Below are 24,000 nucleotides of genomic sequence, written 5' to 3'. Positions count from 1 at the left end.
GAACAAATGGCAAGACGCTCCGAATGACCTGGTCTTCCTCTTGGCTCCGCCGCAGCTCATCAGTGGAGAAAGCCGCTGGTACATCTTGCTCGGGGAGTGCAGCCTGAGGTAAAGCCTTCAGATACTGCATTGCTCTTAACTGTGCACCACTTTCCCACTCGGTATGAGAGTCACAGGCAGACTTCACTTCAGTCGAGTCGAGACCGCGAGATGGCATGCTTTGGGGATTGCCTGAGGCCACATGGCAAGCCTGAAGACACTGGACCTTGCAGCGGAAAACGTCCTGCACTCCGTCCTCTTTTGTCCCGTCAGCCTCTGCCAACAGACTCTCATAGGGCTCACTGATCAGCCTCTTGCCCACTGATTTTGCAAAGGGATCTCTACTTAGGGCATCTGGCACAACGTTCTGGGGCCCTGGGATATGCTTGAGACTGAATGTGTATGGGGACAGTTTCGCAACCCACCGTTGTTCACAGGCGTCAAGTTTTGGTTTTGTCATTATGTAGGTTAAAGGATTATTGTCTGTCCACACAGTAAAAGAGTGCCCCTTCAACCAGTGACTGAATTTTTCGCAAACACTCCATTTAAGTGCTAAGAATTCGAGACGGTGGGCTGGGTACCTCTTCTGTGAACCAGACAGAGTCTTACTTGCAAAGGCGATGGGACGTGCCTTACTCTCTCCTTCTGACACCTGAGATAAAACTGCCCCGAGACCGTCAAGAGAGGCATCAATGGACAAGATCAGTGGCTTGGAGAAGTCTGGATGAGTGAGGACTACACAGTTCAGAAGCTTCTCCTTGAGACTGAGGAAGGCAGCGTCACAGTCTTCTGTCCAGTCCGCAGGCTTGAGCTTTCTGAAGACACCTGGATTCTGACAAACCTTGCTTGTCTTCCCCTTACGTTTCTGTCCAGCTGTTAGGGCGAACAGTGGCTTGGCTATGGCAGAACAGTGGGGTATGAAGTGTTGGTAATAAAATACCATCCCCAGAAAGGACTTGACCCTGCGGACTGAGGGAGTGCAGCCGTCATCTTCCATCAAGTCCGTCTTGGACATCTTTACAATGACTTCCACTTTCTCTGGGTCGACAGCAACACCCTCACCGTCGATGATGTGCCCAAGGAATTTTACAGAACGCCGCAAGAGATGACACTTTTTGGGACTCAATTTCAAGTTGTGCTCTCTGAGCCGCTGGAAGACAATCTCCAGTCTTTCGAGGGCCTCTTGTTCGGACTGGGCAAAGACCAACAGATCATCCAGGTAGCAAAGGAGGCTACTGAAGTTTAAATCGCCGAAGATGCTCAACATCATCCTCATGAACGAGGCTGGACTGTTGCAAAGCCCCTGTGGCATTCTGTTATATTCGTGGAGGCCTAGAGGCGTTGTGAAGGCTGTATACTTTTTGTCATCTTCATGCATGGGTAGGTTATAAAAACCTGAAGTGAGGTCCATGGTGCTGAAGACCGAGTTTCCACCTAAGGCTGCCAGACAGTCTGACTGGTGAGGCAGAGGGTGAGCGTCCTTGATGGTTCTCGCATTCAGCCATCGGAAGTCTGTGCATAGGCGAAGGTCACCATTTTTCTTCCAGACCATCACGAGGGGGGAAGCATACTCACTCATAGACTTGCGAATTATTCCCTGCTCCTCCATTTCAGTGAGAACTTGCCGCAACTTTTGGTAGTGTGCTGGTGGCACTCTGCGATATGGAAGGCGGAAAGGACGATCATCTGTGAGTCGGATCCTATGCACAAAGTCTTTGGCTTCTCCACAGTCCAGATGGTGCTTTGAGAAGACATCGTGGTACTGTTCAAGCAGCGTAACCAGCTGGGCCTTCGTGGAAGGGCTCGCCTCACAGCGGTTGACATCCACATCCCCCAGGCCACACCTCCGAAGCCGCTGCTCGAGGTTGGAGTACTCGCTCTGTCCGGACCGAGTGATGTCAATGGGGCCACTCTCTCCCCGGCAGTTGCCCTGGAATAGAGAGACATCTTCCACAGCAACGCACGGGGAGACATCGGCCATCTTGGAGTTCTTTCTCAGGGTAAGCGGCTTGTCTGTGATGTTGGTCACTTTCATTGGAGTCCAGCCATCCCCCCATAGGGGCGTGATCACTCTGCCGACCATAATGCCTCGAGGCACACACCTGGATGTAGATGACTCCACTATGACAGTGCTCCCGGGTGACATTGGCACGTTACTGGGCAGCCTACCCCACAGGAGGTACTCTTGTTTGGGGAGAAGAGTCACGGCTTGGGTCAGCTTCACGGTACCTACTTTTTCAGGCACATCTGCACCCCTCCACCTCGTGAGGCTGGCCATCATCTCCAAAAATGGCTCACACTCAGAAGACTCCTGTGTGTTGCGTGAGAGAAGCGCCCAGTAGTTGTCATCATTTTTCAGCTGGCGCAGCACATGCTTCAACATGTTGGTCCCCACAATGATCTCATCTTTCTGGCCAGGCACCACCAAGACCGGGACTGTGCACTTCACACCATACAGACTCAGTTCCATGTCGTATATGCCTTTGGGGCTCACCTGTACTCCCCCACAGCCTACAAGGATGATGCGCTCGGTTGGTTGTTGCAGCTGAGTTAAAACATTCTCCGACACGAGTCTCCGCTCTGCCTCTTCACTGATCGTGCAGGCCATTGACCCCGTATCCAGTAACCCTCTCAGCTCAGCTGCACCATTGATCATCACTGGGGCATGGAACAATTCACCGAATGGCTCAACGGTCTGGGTGTTCTGTACAATTACTTTACAATTATCTGGCATTACTTTGCAGACGTTCACATACATCTCTTTTAATTCTTCATTTGCTTCGAGGGTAGATGTTTCAATGCCCACACGCTCCCTCGCTAAATGCGGGCCACCTAGTTTAAATGTGTGCCATGCTGTTGGCCTTGAGTCTGTGCCTGGGCCTGTTGTGGTGTGGCACTGAATCTCGGCTTGCGCTGTGGGCAGTCTTTCTTCCAGTGGTCTGGCTTGTAACAGCCCATGCACAGATTCTCCTGCCTACAGTGAACAGTTGTTGAATGCTCAGTGGACTGACACACTCTGCATTTCCTCTGGAAAATGTTTACTGGCCCCTTGTATGTTGGTTCAACTGCCGCTGTCTGAGCCTTTTGCTCCAGCACACGATCCAACAGGCTGATGAGAGACTGAACGTAAACACTCTCGGTCGGAGATGGGGATGGCTGTCCCACTGTAGTTTGGAGAGGAGCAGGCGCACAGGCATTGTCAACAGCGACCGCTTCTGTCGTGGATGTCTGTACATGAGTGCCAATGTGCTTTGGTCGAACTGACCTGGTCTGGGACTTTGTGCGAGCCTCCCTCTGGTGTTCGACAAGGTGCTCCTGAACCTCGTTTGCTGTCCACTTCTCTGCTGTCTTACACTTCAGGACACTTGCAAGGGCGGGGTCAGGACAGTGTTTCACCAGCATCATTGTGACTTCATGGGAGGGGTCTTCAATGTTTCGCCCCTGTCTCCTCAGACACTCATCCGCGACGTCCACAGCTTTGTTCAAGCGGATCCAGTAGTCCATTGGGCTTTCACCATTCAGGGGGAGTGTGTTATAAAAATCTGCTAGAGGCATTGAGGAGTAAGTTACTTCACTGAAATGCTGCTTGAGTACATCAAAGACAAGCTTAGGATTCTCTGCAGGCTTTAAGGATGGAACACTACGCAGTGTAACTTTAACAATGTCTCTGGCCTTTCCCATCAGTCTGGACAGGATTTCTTGGGAGTACTCTTGTGGTGGGACACCCCTCTTTTTCAGGTACACATCCATGATTTCTTCCCACTCATGCACTGTGTGCTTATCAGTCCCATCACCTCTGAAGTATGGTGGCTCCCGGACATCTGTCTTCATCACTAACTTGACTCCAGTCATGTTTAAGTCAGACTGTCCCTGGCCCATATTCAGACTGGGTGTATTAAGACTGGGAGTGGGCTGGCTTTGTTGACTCTGAGTGGATTTATTTAATTGACTAGCGATGTTCTCACCTATTTGTTGGGCCAACTGTGTAATGAGATGGCCTATGTCAGTGGTGTCCACACCTGGACTAGGGGGCTCATCAGTGTGCATGCGTGTGAATGACGATACAGGGTGGCGTACTGCACTAACACCCCTGCCTATTCCAGGAAAATTCCTCAGACTAGGGCCAGGCCTGTGTGGTGTGGGTGTGTGCGAGTCAGTAACCAGGTATGTAGAGGATGATACAGGGTTTCCTATTTCATGAACACCCCTAACTGGAGTCGGTTCCACGTTCCCAAATAGCTTACCCCTGCCTACACCCACTACTGCATTACCACCATCATCACAGTTAAAAGGCACATCCCTGTCATTTCCCTCAGCCATGTTAAATAGTCTTCAGTAATGTAAATAATCAGTATTAAGTGTAAAATGTAAAGTGTTGTACTTCTTAGTCAGTGTTATGTATTCAAACACTCAAAACAAAAAGGGAAGAATAAATTGAAACTAAATAATCATAAACCACATTATGTTTGCATTCATACGAGTACTTGAAACAACATCAGCGTCTTCAGGGTATTCTGCAGCAACCACCGGCGATCACTCTGGCGATGATCTGAAGCGAAACCATCCGGGTCACGGCACCACTGTAGCCGGAACGCTCTACTGTCCCGGCTACCCTGCGTTGTGTTCCGGTGCCAAAGGGGGGGAGAAAGGACCACTGATGCCGTTCTGTTCCTCAGCTGTATTCTTTTATTTTCTTTTGAAACAACAAAAAGAGCACAAAAGGGTTAGGCACCGCATTCACGCCGTCATCGGACCAGCCTTTCCCTGCTCAGCTCAGCGCAGACTCACAAAGTTGTAAAACAAAATACAGTACAGTGTAAAACTACTGTATTACAATAAAACTGCATTAAAATGCTCTGTAGGGCCCATAATCATACATAGTGTAACATCACAGGCTGAATGCTTCATTACAAAACTCCAATAGTAGTAATAAGAAATTACTTCATAATAATAATCAAATGCATTCAGAAAAATGCAATGCAAACATATCAACACACTCATAGCAATTCACTGGTATTGGGAGTACATACCTTTTTTAACAACAAAAAGAGCACAAAAGGGTTAGGCACCGCATTCACGCCGTCATCGGACCAGCCTAACATGAAAAACACACCATACATTCAGGCGCCAAGTCAGAGACAAAAGGCTAGTCAGTGCCTACAACAAGTGGTTAGCTTGATAGCTATTTAGTGCTCTCAAAATACATATTTCAAACGAAACAATATGCTCATCACAAAGGTTTTTACACGTACATAAGATAATACAACATTTGGAAACGAAAGATGCAACATTGCGACATTGCAACACACGGATTACTTTGCAACATCGGAGCTCCGTGAAAATACGTACCTTTCCCTGCTCAGCTCAGCGCAGACTGAACAGAGAAGAACGTGCAAAACAAAAGACAGGTCGCGCACGCCACTAGAGGGTGCTATAACACAAAAAATGAGCAAATCTCCCAATGCCAGCAAGTTCAAAACTAGATACAGAGAAAGGATTTTGGGGAAATAAACACCAACATAAAATGAAAGTTCACACATCTTATGACATTAAAATAACAAAATAAAAGTAAACGTGTAGGCATTATCTTCACTGCTACACCTGCATTGGTACAATAGTCTGGTTGACGCTGCTTGGAAAGATTCCACTGTTTGGCTTGCTGATTTGATTCTGTAAACTTTGGTGAATGGAAACTCTCAGTGGAGTGCAGTGTCGCGCAGTGCAGTGCAGGGATAGGAAGAGAAAGGGAAAATCTGCGCCGCTCTTCTCTACAAACCTGTCATCCCTCCATCTTCCTCTTCCTCTCCCTCATCCTCTCTCTTCCTCCTCTTCCTCATCATCTTCCTCTTCCCCTTCCTCCTCCTCTTCCTCCTCATGTTCTTCTTCATGGTCCTCTTCCTCTTCCTCCTCCTATTCTTCTTCATTGTCCTCCTCCTCTTCCTCTTCCTCTTCCTCCTCCTCTTCATCCTCTTCCTCATTATCTTCCGCATATTCTTCCTTTTCATCTTCCTCCTCATCTTCTTCATCTTCCTCCTCTTCATCTTCTTCTTACTCTTCTTCATCATCTTACTCTTCCTCATCCCCTTCCCCTTCCTCTTCCTCCTCCTCTTCCCCCTCCTCCTCTTCCTCTTCCTCCCTGCTGCACTCCCAGTCTATTATCTCTGGTAGACAATGGGTGCACCCCTCCGTCCAAGTCTGCCATCCTTCCCTCTTCCACTTCTTCTTCCCCTTCCTCTTCTCCTGCTCTTCCTCTTCCCAATCCTCCTCCTCTTCCTCTTCCCCTCCTCCTCTTCCTCTTCCCCGTTCTCCTCTTCCCAATCCTCCTCCTCTTCCTCCTCCTCTTCCCCCTCCTCCTCTTCCTCTTCCCCTCCTCCTCTTCCTCTTCCCCGTTCTCCTCTTCCCAATCCTCCTCCTCTTCCTCCTCCTCTTCCCCCTCCTCCTCTTCCTCTTCGTCCCTGCTCCACTCCCAGTCTATTATCTCTGGTAGACAGGCATGTGCACCCGTCCATCACATACAAAGACTCCCTGCCTTCCAGCTTTGTCACCAGACTTGAAGACTCCCCCTGGGCTGCACTGCCTACCGCTCTTTTGATTGACCCATTTTAATCTCTGCAAGCAATGAGCTGCTGAGTCACTTTGAGCTTTTTTTCTGTCTTTCTCTCTACATTTTTTTGTAACATGTCATTTCCAACATGTTTTTTGGGGGCTTGCACACAATTCAGCTGTCAGAAATCACGATAAATAACTAAGATGTTGGAAGGACTTCATCAGATATGCAGAATTGATGCTTACTCTTGCTGATGCTGTTCTTCCAGTTGTTTTTTTTAAACCTTGAATGTTTCCAGACAAGGTTTGATAAAGTAACTGAATGCCAGTGCAGGTGAACGTTAAAACACATTCTTTAATTCCAATGTCCTTGCGGGCAAGACTGATACTTTTCAAGAGCAATCAAACTTATGAACGGATATGGCGTGATTTTGTCTCACACGAACCATTCTAAGAGTACTAACACTGTTTCTCGGTCAGATTTTATTCTAACGTTGAGATAGTTAACTTGAAATGTCACCATAGAAAAAAAACATCACTTGGCTGCTTTACTTAGCTTTCACCTTGTTATCCTTAGTTCTCACACCAACAGAGACACACAGAGGCAGACAAATTATGCAATAACTTTGCTCAGCTTCCATTTAATCATCACCATGTCGCTCCAAAATAATTGGTCTGTACTGCACCCTGTCTGACACTTTTGGTGGCCATGAACGAACGAAAGGAATTCCCTGCAAGTCTGAAGGACCTTAAACAACCTTAAATGACTTAAATGATGGCAGTACCGCCTCAAGCGTGTAATGAAATAGCAAGAAACAAGCAGGCAAGAACAGAGACAAATAGTTATTAATTTGGCTGAAAACGTCCTCGAAGGCTGGAGGGCGGCTATCAACAAGAGGGAGCTTCTCAGACAGTTGCATCATCATTTTCTATTCCCATTGCCAAGGCCAATGTCTACTTATACGGGCAGCCAGGGAAGCTGACAGCGCGGGCAAAGGGGTGAGTTTTCCCGGGCCCTGGCAGAGGGGGGTGACTAAATTGGGTCCTCATTACATTGTATGTATTGAGTGGGGTGGGCCTTGTAGATGAGTTAGTCCCGGGCCCAGACAAAACTGTCAGCGGCCCTGTGGGCCTGCAGCCACGACCTCCACTGGGTCTTCTGTTGGGCGAGAGCATCCAAGTTAGGTTGTAGGCCTACACTGCTGAACTGGTAATTTGGCATACAGGGATTTTCCCTGGTGGGTCCGCAGTCCTCAAGAGTCAATGCTATTGTTTTTTTTGGATGCCTGTTTTATTTTAACCTAGAGATCAGCCATCAATTTAGATGGGTCTGCCCATTGGTCCATCTTTAATAGACAGTGGACCGAGCTAATCATAATATCATGAGGCTATGAGGGGCTGCTCGACACCAAAAATGCCCGGGCCGTTTTTCTTAGCACAGTCCAGCCCTGTGATAGATCTTGAAAGTGACGTCACTTCCCCCGATTTCATGGGACCTCAACGGTGTTTTTAGCCGAAAATCGTAGCATGTAATCCAATGGCGGTATTAAAATTATATTTCACTCCCCTTCGAGTTGTGCCACGAGCTCCACATATGTTGTTTCTGATATTTTTGTTTAATTTTTCGTACGAGGGGGCGCTGTGGCGCAGCGCGCTAAGCCCCCCACATTTGGGCTTGCATGCCCACGGGGACCCCGGTTCGAGTCCGGCCGGGGTCATTTCCCAATCCCACCCCGTCTCTCTGTCCCACTCGCTTCCTGTCACCATCTCAGACTGTCCTATCAAATAAAGGCATAAAAGCCCCTAAAAATATATTTAAAAAAAAAATCGTACGAAAACTTTTTAGAAAGCTGTGTTTCTTCACATTTTTCATGCAGACGGCCTCGGAACAAAACATTGATACTTCTGCATGAATAATCTTTATCTAGCCTCTTAAACATTTGTAGCCCAGCGCATGTATTGACTGAGATCGGAAGATATTTACTCGCTACCATGTTGTTAGATCGTCAGCTTAGGTACTGTGAACTAAGGGGCGGGACTTTCAAGCTCTATGGGCCTACACTGCTGGCAAGGCAATGAGTCGCTATGAAGCGACTGAGCACCATCTCCCTCCCCTGTCTCACAGGAACTCATGCCTCCTCTTCAGTTGTGGGAGCGCTGGGGGGCCGCTGTATGCTGTAAGGCTGTGTCAATAGGTGCAATCGACTTAGAATTTTGTCGACCGATGGACAGAAAACACGTGAGCGAGAACTTGTTGTCACGATGTGGGTGTTATTAAATACAGTGCATTTACAGTCGGCCACAAATATGAACGAGACGATGAGCTCGCACCGGTTACCACGTGTGAGAAGTGGGGGGACAGGCAGTGAGGAGGAGCTGAAGTGGGGACCTGCGCAAACTTGTGTAGAGGTGTGAGACAAGACCCATATACACACGTGAGTGAGTTGTTGACCAACCAGTTCATGGGCGCGTGACCTCGGAGGCAGTCCGCAGACGAGCGTTGAAGGGGATAAGCAACTGCAGAGGTTGTAAGATCTGACTGCAGTCGCATTCATCCCGCGATAGTTTGACACCATATGACATGTCACCTCGTCAACGCAACATCGACGAAATTTCGAAGTTTGACAGGAAATCTAACCGTCATGCAGCATTTTCATCCAGGGTGCATTGCTGTCTAAATGCGCATGCATGCGTTGACGACATCTCGATCGCACCTAATGAGTCGCTATGGACCAAATGAGCACCATCTCCCTCCCCTGTCTCACAGGAACTCATGCCTCCTCTTCAGTTGTGGGAGCGCTGGGGGGCCGCTGTATGCTGTAAGGCTGTGTCAATGTTGTACTGTCTCACACCTCCCACTATGGGGAGGAGTTAAAAAGTGCACAACACTGCTTGTCTTCCTGCTGTTATTTATAATAAAATGTTTGCAACGTTGTACTCATTTTATTATATATTTAAAAAAACCAAGCAAACACAGTGTTGCAGACTTTGTTGATTTTTTTACTGCATCTCTTTCGATTGCCCTGCGCCTGGCCCACAGTGTGATGAGCAGACTTTTACTTGCTTGATTCAGGAGTTTTATTTATTCATTAGGTCCTGTATGGACTCTTTCCCAGCCAGTGCACTTGTAGCCTACTGCAAAGCTTAGCAGACTGCTGCACCATGACCAAGTGCAGAATTGTGCAGCTTGTAAAATAATTTGGTGTGTGTGTGCGTGTTTGTGTGTTTGTGTGCATGCATGCATGCGTGCGCACGTGTGTATTTCCACGTGTCTGTGCGTGTCCGTGCGTGTGTATGTGATACAATTTGTGTATGTGATACAATTGTGGTACAGCTTTTGAGACCCATGTGGAGTTATCCTGCTTGGAGAGCGCCTTGTGCAATATGACACCTCTTTCACCATGTTTTTTAACAAACCGGAGAAATTGCTCTGACTTTAGTGTGGTGTGGACACCCTAATTGTCTGGTTAGAGGGCTCTATACTCTCAGGGTTCAAGTCAATGCTGACTGCTGTACTCGATTGTGTGCTATATTTTTTTACTGTACTGTACAATAATGTGTATAAGGTCTTTGTGTATGTTTGTATTTGTCTATTTATGTAAACTGACAGACACCTTAATTTCCTTCGGGGTTGATAAAAGTACTCTACTCTACTCAATCTAGTACCTCCCGTCCTCGACTTTTGCTTGTGGCCTTGTGATGCGAGGCAAGACGTCATTGATGTATCTAGAAGTTTTATTCAATATCTCGCAAAAGCAAAATTCAAAGATTCAAAGATCTATATGTTTCTGTTGAATCAATCTTGCTATGCATCTTGGATAGAGATGACTTAAACAACCGGATGGCTGTTTGCAGTGCTGTAAGAGACTTTTGAATGAAATAAAAAAAAAATGTTTTAACAGTCTCCACTTCACTTCACTACACTCCACTCTACCTGAGATGTTATGTCAACAATTGCTAATCTATTTTCTGTTTTTTTCTTTCACATTACAGAGAAATGTGATGAGGTGTTGGCCACGCCGCTTCCCTACAGCGCCTTCTCTGCATCCTCAGTGCTGTCTGGAGGAGACTACGGTGCTGGCTATGCCAAACTCAACAGGAGAGGAGGTGAGTAACCAGCACCTTCATCCTCCATGGCTGAGGTGCCCTTGAGCAAGGCACCTAACCCCACACTGCTCCAGTTACTGCAACCATTACCCTGTAAATAAATAAGTCACTTTTGAGAAATAGCGTCAGCTAAGTGTAATGTAATGTGGTATTCCAAGAACATGGTTAAGTGATAAACTTGGCTAGTAGATAGCCCACATGTGTCAATGAGGAATCCACTCTTTATTAGATGATTGACCATTGCCTCAAAGTTAACTTCACCTGGTTTACTACTGAGCCAGGTTCTTGGAATACAGTACTCCCCAGGGGTAGCAGTATGTACAGCAAAAAAAAAGTTCTGTGCATATTGCATCGTTTCATTCCCTCTTTTCAATATTATATGCATTTGGTTAGCACTCTCATGAATCCAAAACCCTTTTGGGTGAAGCCTGCTTCAACCCTTCTGAATATTTATGGATTACACTTGAAAAAATGAGAGGATGACATCTGACTGATGAAAGATACTAGAGGTCTTGAACAGCCAGCAGGGCAGAAATGTTGCAGCAGCATCACTAAATATATGATGTTATTCTTTTTCCACTCGTTACTCCTCTCCATAACATAATCATGAGATTCATAGGTTTTATCTGCTTATTTTGGTTGTACATTGTGATCTTGTGTCCCTCTTTCATTGTTTTTTTTCCCCATCACACAGCTTTGGTTAACTGCTTGCTGCTGGTGGAGTCCTTTAGAAATTAATTGACATTGTGACCGCACCTTGCATAGCACTGTTTATGCCAGCACCATCAGAGATTAAATAACTAAGAGTGACACCTGCTCCAAGTGGAAAATTGACATTGTGACAATTGACATTGACATTGTGATGCTGACGTTGACGTTGACATGAAGCATGTTAGGGCAAAGGGTCATATCTGATGTGTCAGCTGTGTGGAGGCCTGTGGTGTCTCATGTTGTGTTAACATGCTCAGTAATGTGATCATGAAACCTCTCAGCCCCAGGCAGCGAATCTGACAGATGGAGGACAAAGGGGTCACTTGTCATGGGCCCAAGGAGAGAGAAGGGCCCCAGAATTGGGGTCCTCATCACATTGTTTGTATTGGGTTTGCCGCCCTTTCAGATGACTTTGTCCTGGGCCCAGGCAGGGAATCTGATAGATGGAGGACAAAGGGGTCACTTGTTATGGGCCCCCGGGAGAGAGGGGCACCCACCAGAATTGGGTCCTCATTCATTACGTTGAGTTTATTGGATTTGGCGGCCTTTCAGATGACTTTGTCCCAGACCCAGGCCAAGCTGGTAGCGTCCCTGGCCTTCAGCCCCCAGGCTTCTGTCTCAACTCAGACTTGATCTGGCAAATTCTGCTGCCATTGCAGTATGTAGTCATGATGACATACTGACACAGTGAGTGGCTGCTGACGAATATCGATCCTTAAAGGGACACTGTCCCATTTTTGGAAATCATTTTATTTTACACCTCCCCTTGAGTTAAATAATGGGGTTTTACCGTTGTCCTGTACTTTCAACCATTCTCTGGGTATGGCAGTGCAATTTTTACCTTCAAGCTAGCAGTTAACATTGAATCATTGATTCAATGTTAACTGCTAGTATGGAGGTAAAATTTGCACTGCCATACCCAGAGAACGGTCGAAAGTACAGGACAACGGTAAAACCCTATTATTTAAGTCAAAGGTAGGTGAAAAATGCTTATTTCCAAAAATGGGACAGTTGTCCCTTTAACATATGGCATGATGATATATGACCCCAGTGAGTTTGCCTTTCTGTCTATGTCTAATTGTCTATGTCCACACCTAGAGTTCAGAGTCTAGTCTGTCTGCATGGGAATGTAAGAAACGTAATTTCAATTCTTTGTATGACCAGCGCATGGAAAGAAATTGACAATAAAACCGACTTGACTTGACTTTAGTAATACATTACGACTTGGTCATTGCCAGTCTGGGAACAGCTAATTTATAAGAGGGCAGTGTCTTAAGGGGTTAAATAATCAGTTATCAACGTCATGTTCATCTACGAATTAAATACAAATTCAGTTCTGTATGAGAATGTCGGTAGGTATTGCACTGTATCGGATATAAAAATGTATGGGGTATCATGAATTAAATAGTCAGTTGTCAATCATTATGAATAAGTGTTGCAGCACTCTCGGCTGTCTGGCTGAGCGCACTCAGACACTTGTCATTGTGAGGTGTCTGTTGTCTCTGCGCACATGACGGGCCAGTGACTTACGACTGCGGTGATGTGGTGAATATTGGTTCTGGAAACTGGGTCATTTTTCAATCGCTAGACAGGGCTGGACTGGTAATCTGGCATGCAGGGCATTTTCCCAGTGGGCCGACGGTACAGATGGGGTGATACTGTTGTTGTTGTTGTTGTGGTTTTCTTGGGGATTGGCCCACAAATTATAGGGAGAGGCAGGGGTGTCGTTCAGTGGGTAAAGTGACCAGTCACCAGGGCCCCTTGTATATAGGGGACCCACACACAGTCTGATTTATTAAAATATATGGCTAGGGGGGTCCATTGGAGCTGATTGCGCTTAGGGCCCAAAATTGGTTGCTACGCCCCTTCCATCCTTCCAAGTCCATTGTTCCATCATCAATATACACAGTCGATTCAGCCAGGCAAAATATAGCATCATGTATGTAAGTGGCCTGTGAATGTTTTAGGGGCCCGTATATACCAAAGGTGCCCATGACATTTTTTGTTCCCAGTCCAGCCCTGTCTCTAGACACGATACTGCTGCCACTGCTGCTGCTGAGGACTTGAGGAAGAAAATAACACCAAACTCTAAATATATTTCAGGAGGACACAGCATAGGACATGCAGGAGGGAGGGAGGGAGGGAGCTGAGGGAAATGTGTTTGTGTTAATTATGCCAATCGCTTGTTACACTGCCCCTGTTAGTTGGTATGTGGTGTTGTGAACCGTAGTGGAGAGCAGGCAATGTTTTGATGTATGGTGATAGATAGATAGATAGATAGATAGATAGATAGATAGATAGATAGATAGATAGATAGATAGATAGATAGACAGACAGATAGATAGATAGATAGATAGATAGATAGATAGATAGATAGATAGATAGATAGATAGATAGATAGATAGATAGATAGATAGATAGATAGATATTAGATAGATAGATAGTTATTATTGTTTATTGTTTATTAATTAATAGAGTTCATAGCTACAGGGTTACAGTACCTACAAAAACAAACACTGTTGTAAATGATCAATGTTACTTGTCGTATTTAACTACATCTACCTGTGCAAATGCATTGTGTGTGTGTAGAGCCACTGACTGTTGCATTGTGAACGACTGACAAACTGTCTTCCTTGAACATGAAAGGACCTTATGAGTTATTCTCATAAGTGTCACTTAGACATATTTCCAAGAAAATTGCAGATCCACAAAAAGATTTCACATCCTCCTCTCTCCTCGCCTCCCTCCCTCCTCTCCCTCACTCTCTCCTCTCTCTCTTCTCTCCACTTTCCTCCTTCCCTCTCTCTCCCTCTCTCCTCTCCCTCCCTCTCTCCTCCCTCTCCTCTTTCTTCCAGTGCTTCAGTAAAGGAGAAAACTGATGTGTTGTCAATAAACCAATCAATCAATCAATCAATCTTTCCTCCCTCCCTCTCTCTCCCTCTCCTCACTCTCTCCTCCCTCCCTCCCTCTCTCCATCCGCCGGGTCCCAGGGGCCGGGGGCTGGTCACCCATGAACTCCGACCGCTCTCAGTGGCTGCAGGTGGACCTCCGGGGCAGGAAGCAGATCAACGCCATAGCAACGCAGGGCCGCTACAGCAGCTCTGATTGGACGAAGCAGTACCGCTTCCTGTACAGCGACACGGGCAGCAACTGGAGGGCCTACCGACAGGATGGCACCATATGGGTGAGCCATTATTACATTACATTACATTACATTACATTACATTGCATTGCATTACACTGCATTACATTACGTTAAATTAAATTAAATTAAATTAAATTAAATTACATTAAATTACATTACATTACATTACATTACATTGCTTTACTTTACATTCCATTCCATTCCATTCCATTGCATTCTACTTTATACTGTGGCAGAGTGATATACCGGTACATCACTATGCAACCTCAACCTATACCTGAATACCCAGGCAAAGATATAGACATAGGCACCGGCACTGCCTCCACCAGTGATGGTCCTGAAATGAGTTGTGCCACGGGCAACGGCCCCCATCGACACACGCCCCTTTTTTTGCAATGGCCCCGGCCCCAGCAAATCTGCAAAAATGGTTTACTAACTGACAAAAAAACACTAATAGTATATTATTATACATATATATATTATTTAAACACTGTGGTAATAGTGTAGAAATTACACTACACTACACTTCCATGTTTATAACTATTTTTAACATGTTTATAGCGATTTCCGCAGTCATTTGTAGGCAAGGCTTTGTGACGGGGACAGGTTTCCTTCATGGTGCCGCCCCCTCTCGGGTGCTGCCCCGGGCATTTGCCCGATCGGCCTGCCCACACCGTCCCTTCAGCCTGCAGTACCTCTCCCTCCCTGTCTGACTGAATGCACCTATTCGGCTCATTAATGATCTTTATGCCAAAGTGCAGCTCCTGAAAACTGCATCCACCCCCATCAACTCTAATCCTCCTTACAGTATCACATAAAATACATCAGGACAGCTAAAATGGTCAATCGCTTCCTTGCAAGGAATGCAAGCAGCCCCATTAGGGAAGATCATGTTGCGTCTTCGCATTAGTAAGGAGGAGAGCTGTTATATTTTGGATGCTGCACACAAAATACACACACACACACATGCATGCACACGCATGCACGCACACGCACATACACACACACACACACACGCACACGCACACGCACACGCACATACACACACACACACACACACATACACACACACACACACACACACACACACACACACACACACACACACACACACACACACACACACACACACACACACACACACACACACACACACACACACACACACACACACACACACACACACACTGACTGTGTGCAGCTATGCAATGGAATGATTTCTACATATTGCATTATCGCTGTCAGGAAATGTTTCATGGTCAATTCAATCATGCGTCATGCCATAGATAGAGACCACATTCAATTACATTCCTCTGGTTAGAAAAGTGGACAAAATGTGCGGTTGTTGCTCACACATGTAATTGTTTTCCGGTAATGCGTTTCAGTGGTTCAGACTCAGAGTTTTAAATGAATAAATGAATTAAAGATTAATTTGGACCGCAATTAGATAGGATGCAGCTCTCAGTAAGTGTGTCTGCATCATAGGAGTGAGGGCGTTGGCTGCATCACCAGAGAGGCCTAAATGCTGGACAGACAGCACTGCCCTACAAAGGCGAAGTGCAGTAACTACATATTTTGATGACATTTGAGTTTAGACTGAAAATGGTCTTCATCACACCATCTTTATCTTGAGACAAAGCCTTACGGTCCAAATGTGTCCTGTTTTAGAGATATTGCCATGTCAAATTCGCAGTAACTACAAAATCTAACTCAATACCAAGGATTTTGAGGTATTATTATCCATTTTAATGTTGGCGTAGCTACTGCACTTTGGCTTTGCAGATCGGAGCAGTTTCAGTAGCCTAGTAATGTAGACAAATCCACCATACGATCGATTCCCGCCCCGGCAGGTTGGTGGGCGGAGTAATTAAACAGTGCTCTCTTCTTCATCTTCTTCTATCACTGAGGTACCAGGAGCATGGAACTGTCCCGCCACACTGCTCCCTTGGGGGCGCTATTTCAGGCTGCCCCCTTGGGTCGGTGAGGCACAAAAAGGCAATTTCATTGTGTGACATCTGTGCGCTGTGTCACAGTGACAATGAGAGTTTCCCTGCTGTGCTTTCTTTCACTTTCACTTTCATGCCGGCAGAAAATACATGCCATGTCATGTCATGCTGCACACAACTAAAGACCTTCCTTTTTCGAGAGAATCTACTAGACTAATGCTTGAGCTGGCCTTGCCCCAGGGCAGACTCTTGACATGATGTTTAGTTTAGTTTAGATTAGTTTGTGTGTGTGTGTGTGTGTGTGTTTGTGTGTGTGTGTGTACTCGTTATTTACTCTTTATTAAAAAAAAACAACAACAACTAACCCCTCTTTGCAACTGCACTTGTTGTTCTGTATATCTCCTGTGCACTTTGTAATTGCTTGTGATTATGTCCTCTTTTGAAAGTCGCTTTGGTTATAAAGCGTCTGCCAAATGCGATGTAATGTAATGTAATGTTCTTGTCTGCCAGCTTCCTTAGCTTTTAGCCTGTTGAGTGGCACATGTGCTGGACCACTGACAGCTTTGGCTGGGCAAGGTCAAGGACAAGGTCATCTGAAAAGGCCTCCCCACCCAATACAATGGACTCTAATTATGACTGAATTTTGAACCCCTTCTCTCCCTGTGCCCGGGAAAACTGACCCCTTTGTAACCCCCCGTTGACGTCCCTGCACATATCCCCCCAACCCTTTACCACTGGGGTGGATTTGAGGCTGAATTGCTACACCGGACGGAAGACTTTGGATGCACAGGGCGCACAGAAGGGCTTGTGATATGATGAGCCAACAGAAGATCTAGAAATGCCAGATAGAGAGGCTTAACTTGGTGCTGGGGGGCTAAAGGTTACGGAGATGGGCTTTGGATCAGAGAGTTGCAGGTTCAAATCCCACCCTTCCACTCCCTATCTCACTCCATGGCTGAGGTGCCGTTGAGCAACTGTAATTCACTTTGGATGAAAGCGTCAGTTAAGTGTAATATAATGTAACATAATGTCTGCGATAATCTGTGAGCGCTTTCTGCCACTAACACTTTTTTTTCTGCTGGTCTCCACAGACGTTCTCTGGTAACTGGAACTCTGAGAAGGTGGTGCGTCATGATCTGCAGTACTCCATCGTGGCGCGGTACCTACGCTTCATCCCCCTGGAGTGGAGCGAGGAGGGGCGCATCGGGCTGCGTGTCGAGGTGTACGGATGTGCCTACTGTAAGTCAATAATAACAACAAAAACAATAGTAATATTAATGATAAGGTGTATGGATGTGTCTTCTGTGAGTCAGAAGTTTCAAGTTTTGTAAACACCTTATTTGAAGCCTCACTTTAGCCACTACTACTATGCATGCCTAACTGTCTGTAGAAGTGGCCCCCTCGTCCTGATCCTCCTCCTCCTTTCCTCTCCTCCCCCTCCTCCTCCTCCTCTTCTGTCCTGCTCTGACACCTCCATCTCCTCAACCTCCTCCTGTCCTTCCTCCTCCACCACCTCCTCATCTTCCTCCACCTCCACCTCCTCATCTTCCTCCTACTCCTCCTTCTCCTCCTCCTCCACCACCTCTTCCCCTGTCCTCCCTCCTCCTCCCCCAGGGTCTGACGTGATCAGCTTCGACGGCCAGGGCGTGATGTCGTACCGCTTCCGGGCCAAGAAGATGCGCATCCTGAAGGACCTGATCCGCCTGAAGTTCAAGACGACCAAGGGGGAGGGGGTCCTCCTGCACGGGGAGGGCCAGCAGGGAGACTACATCACACTGGAGCTGAAGAGGAGCCGGCTGTGGCTGCAGATCAACCTGGGTGAGAAGGAGATGCATACACACACACACACGCACGCACGAATGCGCGCGCGCACGCACACACACACACACACACACACACACACACACACACACACACACACACACACACACACACACACACACACACACACACACACACACACACACACACACACACACACACACACACACACAGAGGGCCAAGGTCTCTGGTTGTCCAGTAATGTATGGTGTACATGTACACATAAACAATGTCCTACAATTTCTATCCTTTTTTCATGTAAATTTTCTTCTGTGTGAAGCTCATTTTTCTGCTTCGATTTTAAGTGAGAGAGATGTATGTGTCGAATGACAATGTTTGACAATGTTCATCTGTTCAGAATACAAAGGAAAATTCACTGCCTCATTCTCCAGGCCTGGCATTTCATCCACTTACGCCCATGCATCTATTATAGCTGGCATGATGGACTACATGTCATTAACTCTCTCTCTCTCATTAACTCTCTCTCTCTCTCTCTCTCTCTCTCTCTCTCTTTCTCAATCTTTCTCTCAGTATCTCTCTTTCTCTCTCTCTCTCTCTCTCTCTCTCTCTGTCTCTTTCTCTCATTAACTCTCTCTTTCTCTCTCTCTCTGTTTTACTCTCTCTCCTTCTCTCTCCCCCTCTCCCTCTTTCTCTCTCTCATTAACTTTCTTCCCCTCTCTCTCCTTCTCTCTCTCTCTCATTAACACTCTCTCTCTCTCTCTCTCTCTCTCTCTCTCTCTCTCTCTCGCTCGCTTGCTCTCTCTCTCTCTCTCTCTCTCTCTCTCTCTCTCTCTCTCTCTCTCTCTCTCTCTCTCTCTCTCTCATTAACTCCCTTGCTCATGTGTTTTTTTCCTGACTGCAGGAAGTAATCAGCACGGCTCCATCCTGGGCCACACGGCCGTTTCCAGCGGCAGTCTCCTTGACGACGACCACTGGCACAGCGTGGTGATCGAGAGGCTGCGGCGCAGCGTCAACTTCACCCTCGACCAGCACACGCACAACTTCCGCACCAATGGGGAGTTCGACCATCTGGACCTGGACTACGAGGTGAGTCAAGGAGACCAGGGGCCCATTTCTCGAAAGCGTCGTTGCTAACCAGGGGCCCGTTTCTCGAAAGTGCTGTTGCTAACCAGGCGCCTGTTTCTCGAAAGCATCGTTGCTAACTAAATTAACTAAGTTGCTAACTAAGTTACCAACTTACTTACAAACCCCAACTCCGGTGAAGTTGGGACGTTTGGTAAACAGTGAATAAAATCAAAATGCTATCATTTTCAAAACATTCAATCTATTCATTAGATGGAGAATAGTGAAAAGACAACATATTAAGTGTTAAAACCGAGAAAAAAATGTTTTTTTGGGGGACATATGTACTCATTTCTACTTTGATAAATGCAACACGTCTCAAAAGAGTTGGGATGGGGACAATAAAAGGCAGCAAATGTCTAAACTAAACTAAGACTTAAAACAAAACTAAAGACAACACTTAACAGTTAAATACATTAACCGATGAGATGAGATGATTTTATATAAAAAACAGTGTGAATTCCTATCTTGGACATGATTTCACCAGCTTAAATGGTGGGTGTATTCCTTGTCATGTTTTGCAATGTTTTCCTTTCTGTAGTGCTAGTGTGACAGGTCTTGACCAAAAGCCCACCATTTTATCACCTGCTGGTCCTTATGATGGAGCCAAACTGTTAAAACATAGTAGAGAATGCAATTCCACCTTATTATGTGGCAGTAATCGAAGATCTCCCTTCAAAATATAATGCATGAGTGTCCTTTCATGCTGTTTAAAAACCATTTATAGCATTCAGCACTGTATTTAACTCTACAGATGAGTGAGAACATCTTAACCAATGCACTACTGCACCCGCATGCCATCATGGCGGCTGACTTTTGAAGTTAGCACTAACACAAGTTGGATGGTCCATTTTCACTGTAGCACAGGATGTGCAATGCTCTATTATTGTCAAAAAGAATGGACTTCTACAACTTCTGCTGACTTCTGTAAGCAAAGGACAGTTTCCCATGTCTTCTGGGTCTATTTCAAGTGAGCTCAGGTGCTTAGGAGAATGTTACACCCCTGTATCATTTGCACGCATTAAGCATTCTTAATATGGTCAATTTTCAATAGCTCTAATTCCTGGAGTGCTAGAGTGAGACTACAGCCAATATATATTTCATGATGTCATGAACCTATACAATGATTTTAATGACAAAAATATGTCTTATATACACTCAATCGTGGTAAATCAAAGGGAATTCAAAAATGTATGTAATAACTATGGTAATTATTACATTTGCATCTTTAATTCTGAGTGACTCAGCCTCTCTGTGATGATCTCATACCTGGACACCTATATTGTCCGTCAGTACAATTCATTTTGTAATGTTCTTCTTTGTTGTTTTATCTTATTTGGATGTTTACTAAATTTCACTGATCCCCGTCCCAACTTATTTGAGACGTGTTGCATTTATCAAAATAGAAATGAGTACATATGTCCCCCAAAACAATATTTTTTCTCGGTTTTAACACGTAATATGCTGTCTTTTCACTATTCTCCATCTTATGAATAGATTGAATGTTTTGAAAATGATAGCATTTTGATTTTATTCTCTGTCTACCAAACGTCCCAACTTCACCGGAGTTGGGGTTTGTAGTTGTAATGCATTTTCCCATTGGCAACTTACTTAATTGCTAATTGGTTAGCAACGACATTGTCGAAAAGCGGGGTCCTGTTAGCGACCTCAGGAGAACACTGAGGCAAGGCATTTGTATAGCAGTTCAATGTGCTTCACAATAAAATAAGTTAAAGAAAAAGAAATCAAGGAAGAAAACATTAGTAATTTGAGTAGACTTCACAGTCAAAGAAAACTAAAACATTCAAATAAGACATTAAGGTCTGAGATAAGAATTGGTTGAAGAGACTTAATGGTGTCATGCTGTAAGACACAAGAGTTGTAAAAGATTTACTTTTAAAGCTTTACTACTGATGGAGTTAGCTGGAAATGTGCAGGTTAGAGCCCCGCTCTGCCTGACCCCATCATTGTGTCCTTGAGCATACATTGTGAAGCACTTTCAGTGCTCAAAAGAGTGGAAAAAGGCCATATAAATGCCATTTTACCATTTTACCACTTACTAGCTTCACCATCTCTGCATAGTTTAATAATTCTATCCTCCAGAGAAGCTGTAGTCAGCATCAGGACCAGTTTTGAATTGGTTGAAAATGTCTGGTGCAGAACCAAATATCAGTCATCAAACTGCTGGTGGGAAATGAGTGGCAATATTCTAGCAGCTTCCGGAGGCAGTTAGGCCCTCTGCTCATTGGCTCCGACAGCACTGCAGAGCACTTTGCTTCCGACACAATTCCGACCCCTGCAGACAATTTCACCACAGCAGAGCATGGATAGTCAATGGGCGGCTCCGACAAAATAGAACTTGTCTCTAATCACTAGCCGACATCTGCGGATGTCTGCGGACATTGGCGCCAGTGTGCGGGGTTGTATTGACAACAATGGAATCGAACTTTGGCGGAGCAGTGCTCCGCACTTTGTCGGAGCCGATGTGCGGAGGCCCTTAGGCTAAAGCCCAGTCTTCAGGGCAGGGGTGAGGAACTTTTTTAATTCGAAGGGCCTCCTCAAATCATATAAGGTCCTCCAAGGGCCGTACTATGGACACAAACCAGGATTTCCCCCTGCACTTTAGGCCAATATTGAAGGCGGCCACCTTCACAACAGACCACACATTCAATATTGGTCCCCTGAACATAAAACTTAATTGCATCGAAAATGTAATTTCTGAGACTGTTTTGCAAAACATTTCATATGATAAATGATATTCTACTCTATATTTCATGTGAAACTGTATAACATTAAAATTATATCGGGGGCCGGACTATAGATGGCCTCCTCCCGGGCCATAGATTCCCCACTCATACTTCAGGGTATTGTGGCAGCACACAGTTGAGGAAAAGTATGTTTCCAACTAACTACCCAGTGCTCTATATCCATTGACTCTATGTGTCAGCACAACAATACATGGTGATCCATTACATTTTCATATTTGAACAAACACTTCTATTTCCAATACATTCATTCTGTCATCCTCTGCTGCTGCTAGCCTTGAGATGTTCGATTAGATCCAAGTTTTCTGAGCACTGCTGGAGTTAGTGGAGTTAGTTTGCTATGAGCATAGAGAGAGGAGAGGAACACACTGGAGGGAAATGGATGAATTCACTTTATGAGCACTGCAGTACAATACATCATAAATTCTCTGCAGTAACGCACACTGATTCAGATTCTCCAAGTCAGTAATTAGAGGTATGAGACGCTGAGGTGGTGCAAGCAGGGCCGGATTAAGATGACCTGGGGCCCCTAGGATATGGGTTGCTGTGCCCCCCCCCACCCCCATCCCGGAAGCCAAATTTTGCATTTTTTTTACATAGACAGTGTCATAATTACGAGCTAGGATCTACATACATATAACATGTTTATCAGCTGTACTCAACTTGACAGATGATTTTTTCAATATTGCATCTTGTCACTATTCTGCATTTTTTTCACTTTTGGCCAATCAGGGGGGGCCCCTAGGCATATCTAGCATGTGGTGGGGGCCCCCTAGGCTGCAGCCATATCTAGCCTGTGGTGGGGGCCCCTAGGCTGCAGCCATATCTACCCTGTGGTGGGGGCCCCCTAGGCTGCAGCCATATCTAGCCTGTGGTGGGGGCCCCCTAGGCTGCAGCCATATCTAGCCTGTGGTGGGGGCCCCTAGGCTGCAGCCATATCTAGCCTGTGGTGGGGGCCCCCTAGGCTGCAGCCATATCTACCCTGTGGTGGGGGCCCCCTAGGCTGTAGCCATATCTACCCTGTGGTGGGGGCCCCCTAGGCTGTAGCCATATCTAGCCTGTGTGTTAATCGGGCCCTGGGTGTAATGTGTTCTTTCAGAAGAAAGTTAGGAAGTTATGGAAGGAAAGAGTAAGAGACTTTCTCTACTCTGCAATTTTCCAACACTTATTTAACCTTAATATGAGATAACGCACAAATCTTGTCAGCTCACCTCAGCAGCAGATGTATTTGCATATTCAGATTTTTAAATGAAACCGATTTATCTCTCTAAGATATTTAAAGCAGGCTTTGTCTGTTGCTCGGTTCACTTCCCTCAATTGGTTGTATTAATCCTATTGTCATGGACACACACGAATGCAGACACACACTCACGCTCGTACGCTCACAGAAATACACACACGCGCACGCAATGCATGCATGGAGGGACACACGCGCACATGCGCGCATGCACGCACGCGCGCGCACACACATAAACACACACACACACACACACACACACACACACACACACACACACACACACACACACACACACACACACACACACACACACACACACACACACACACACACACACACACACACACACACACACACACACACACACACACACACACACTCGGTCATAGCCACAGTGACAGATCTGAAGCACAAGCTGACAGTAGCATGCTATATAACAGGAAGTGACAGTAGCAATATGTAGCAGGAAGAGTTCGCTGTAAGGAAAAGTGCAGTTTAAATTAGCCGGGAGCTGCTAAGATGTCTGCCCACAGCCGTTCTCTCTCTCTCGCTGCAGTCGCCAGAAGGCCACAGGCGGGCAGCCATACATAAAAATGA

The 24,000-nt window shown here is 45.9% G+C and overlaps 1 protein-coding gene across 1 annotated transcript in view; it reads left to right on the top strand.

Annotated features, from left to right (window-relative positions):
* Positions 1-3,700: 3,700 nt before the first annotated feature.
* Positions 3,701-24,000, top strand: part of cntnap2b (contactin associated protein 2b) — a 64,301-nt gene continuing 44,001 nt past the window's right edge. The window contains exons 1-7 of the mRNA XM_063219925.1: positions 3,701-3,755; positions 5,194-5,205; positions 10,579-10,692; positions 14,394-14,587; positions 17,586-17,733; positions 18,109-18,312; positions 19,178-19,362. Coding sequence (XP_063075995.1) covers positions 3,701-3,755; positions 5,194-5,205; positions 10,579-10,692; positions 14,394-14,587; positions 17,586-17,733; positions 18,109-18,312; positions 19,178-19,362 — 912 coding nt within the window. The remainder of the gene's footprint in view (positions 3,756-5,193; positions 5,206-10,578; positions 10,693-14,393; positions 14,588-17,585; positions 17,734-18,108; positions 18,313-19,177; positions 19,363-24,000) is intronic.

This window comes from Engraulis encrasicolus, chromosome 16 (genome assembly GCF_034702125.1).
Source record: "Engraulis encrasicolus isolate BLACKSEA-1 chromosome 16, IST_EnEncr_1.0, whole genome shotgun sequence".
NCBI classification, from domain to species: domain Eukaryota; kingdom Metazoa; phylum Chordata; class Actinopteri; order Clupeiformes; family Engraulidae; genus Engraulis; species Engraulis encrasicolus.
Note: the sequence above shows the minus strand (reverse complement) of the source record. Positions and strands in the feature narration are given on the sequence as shown.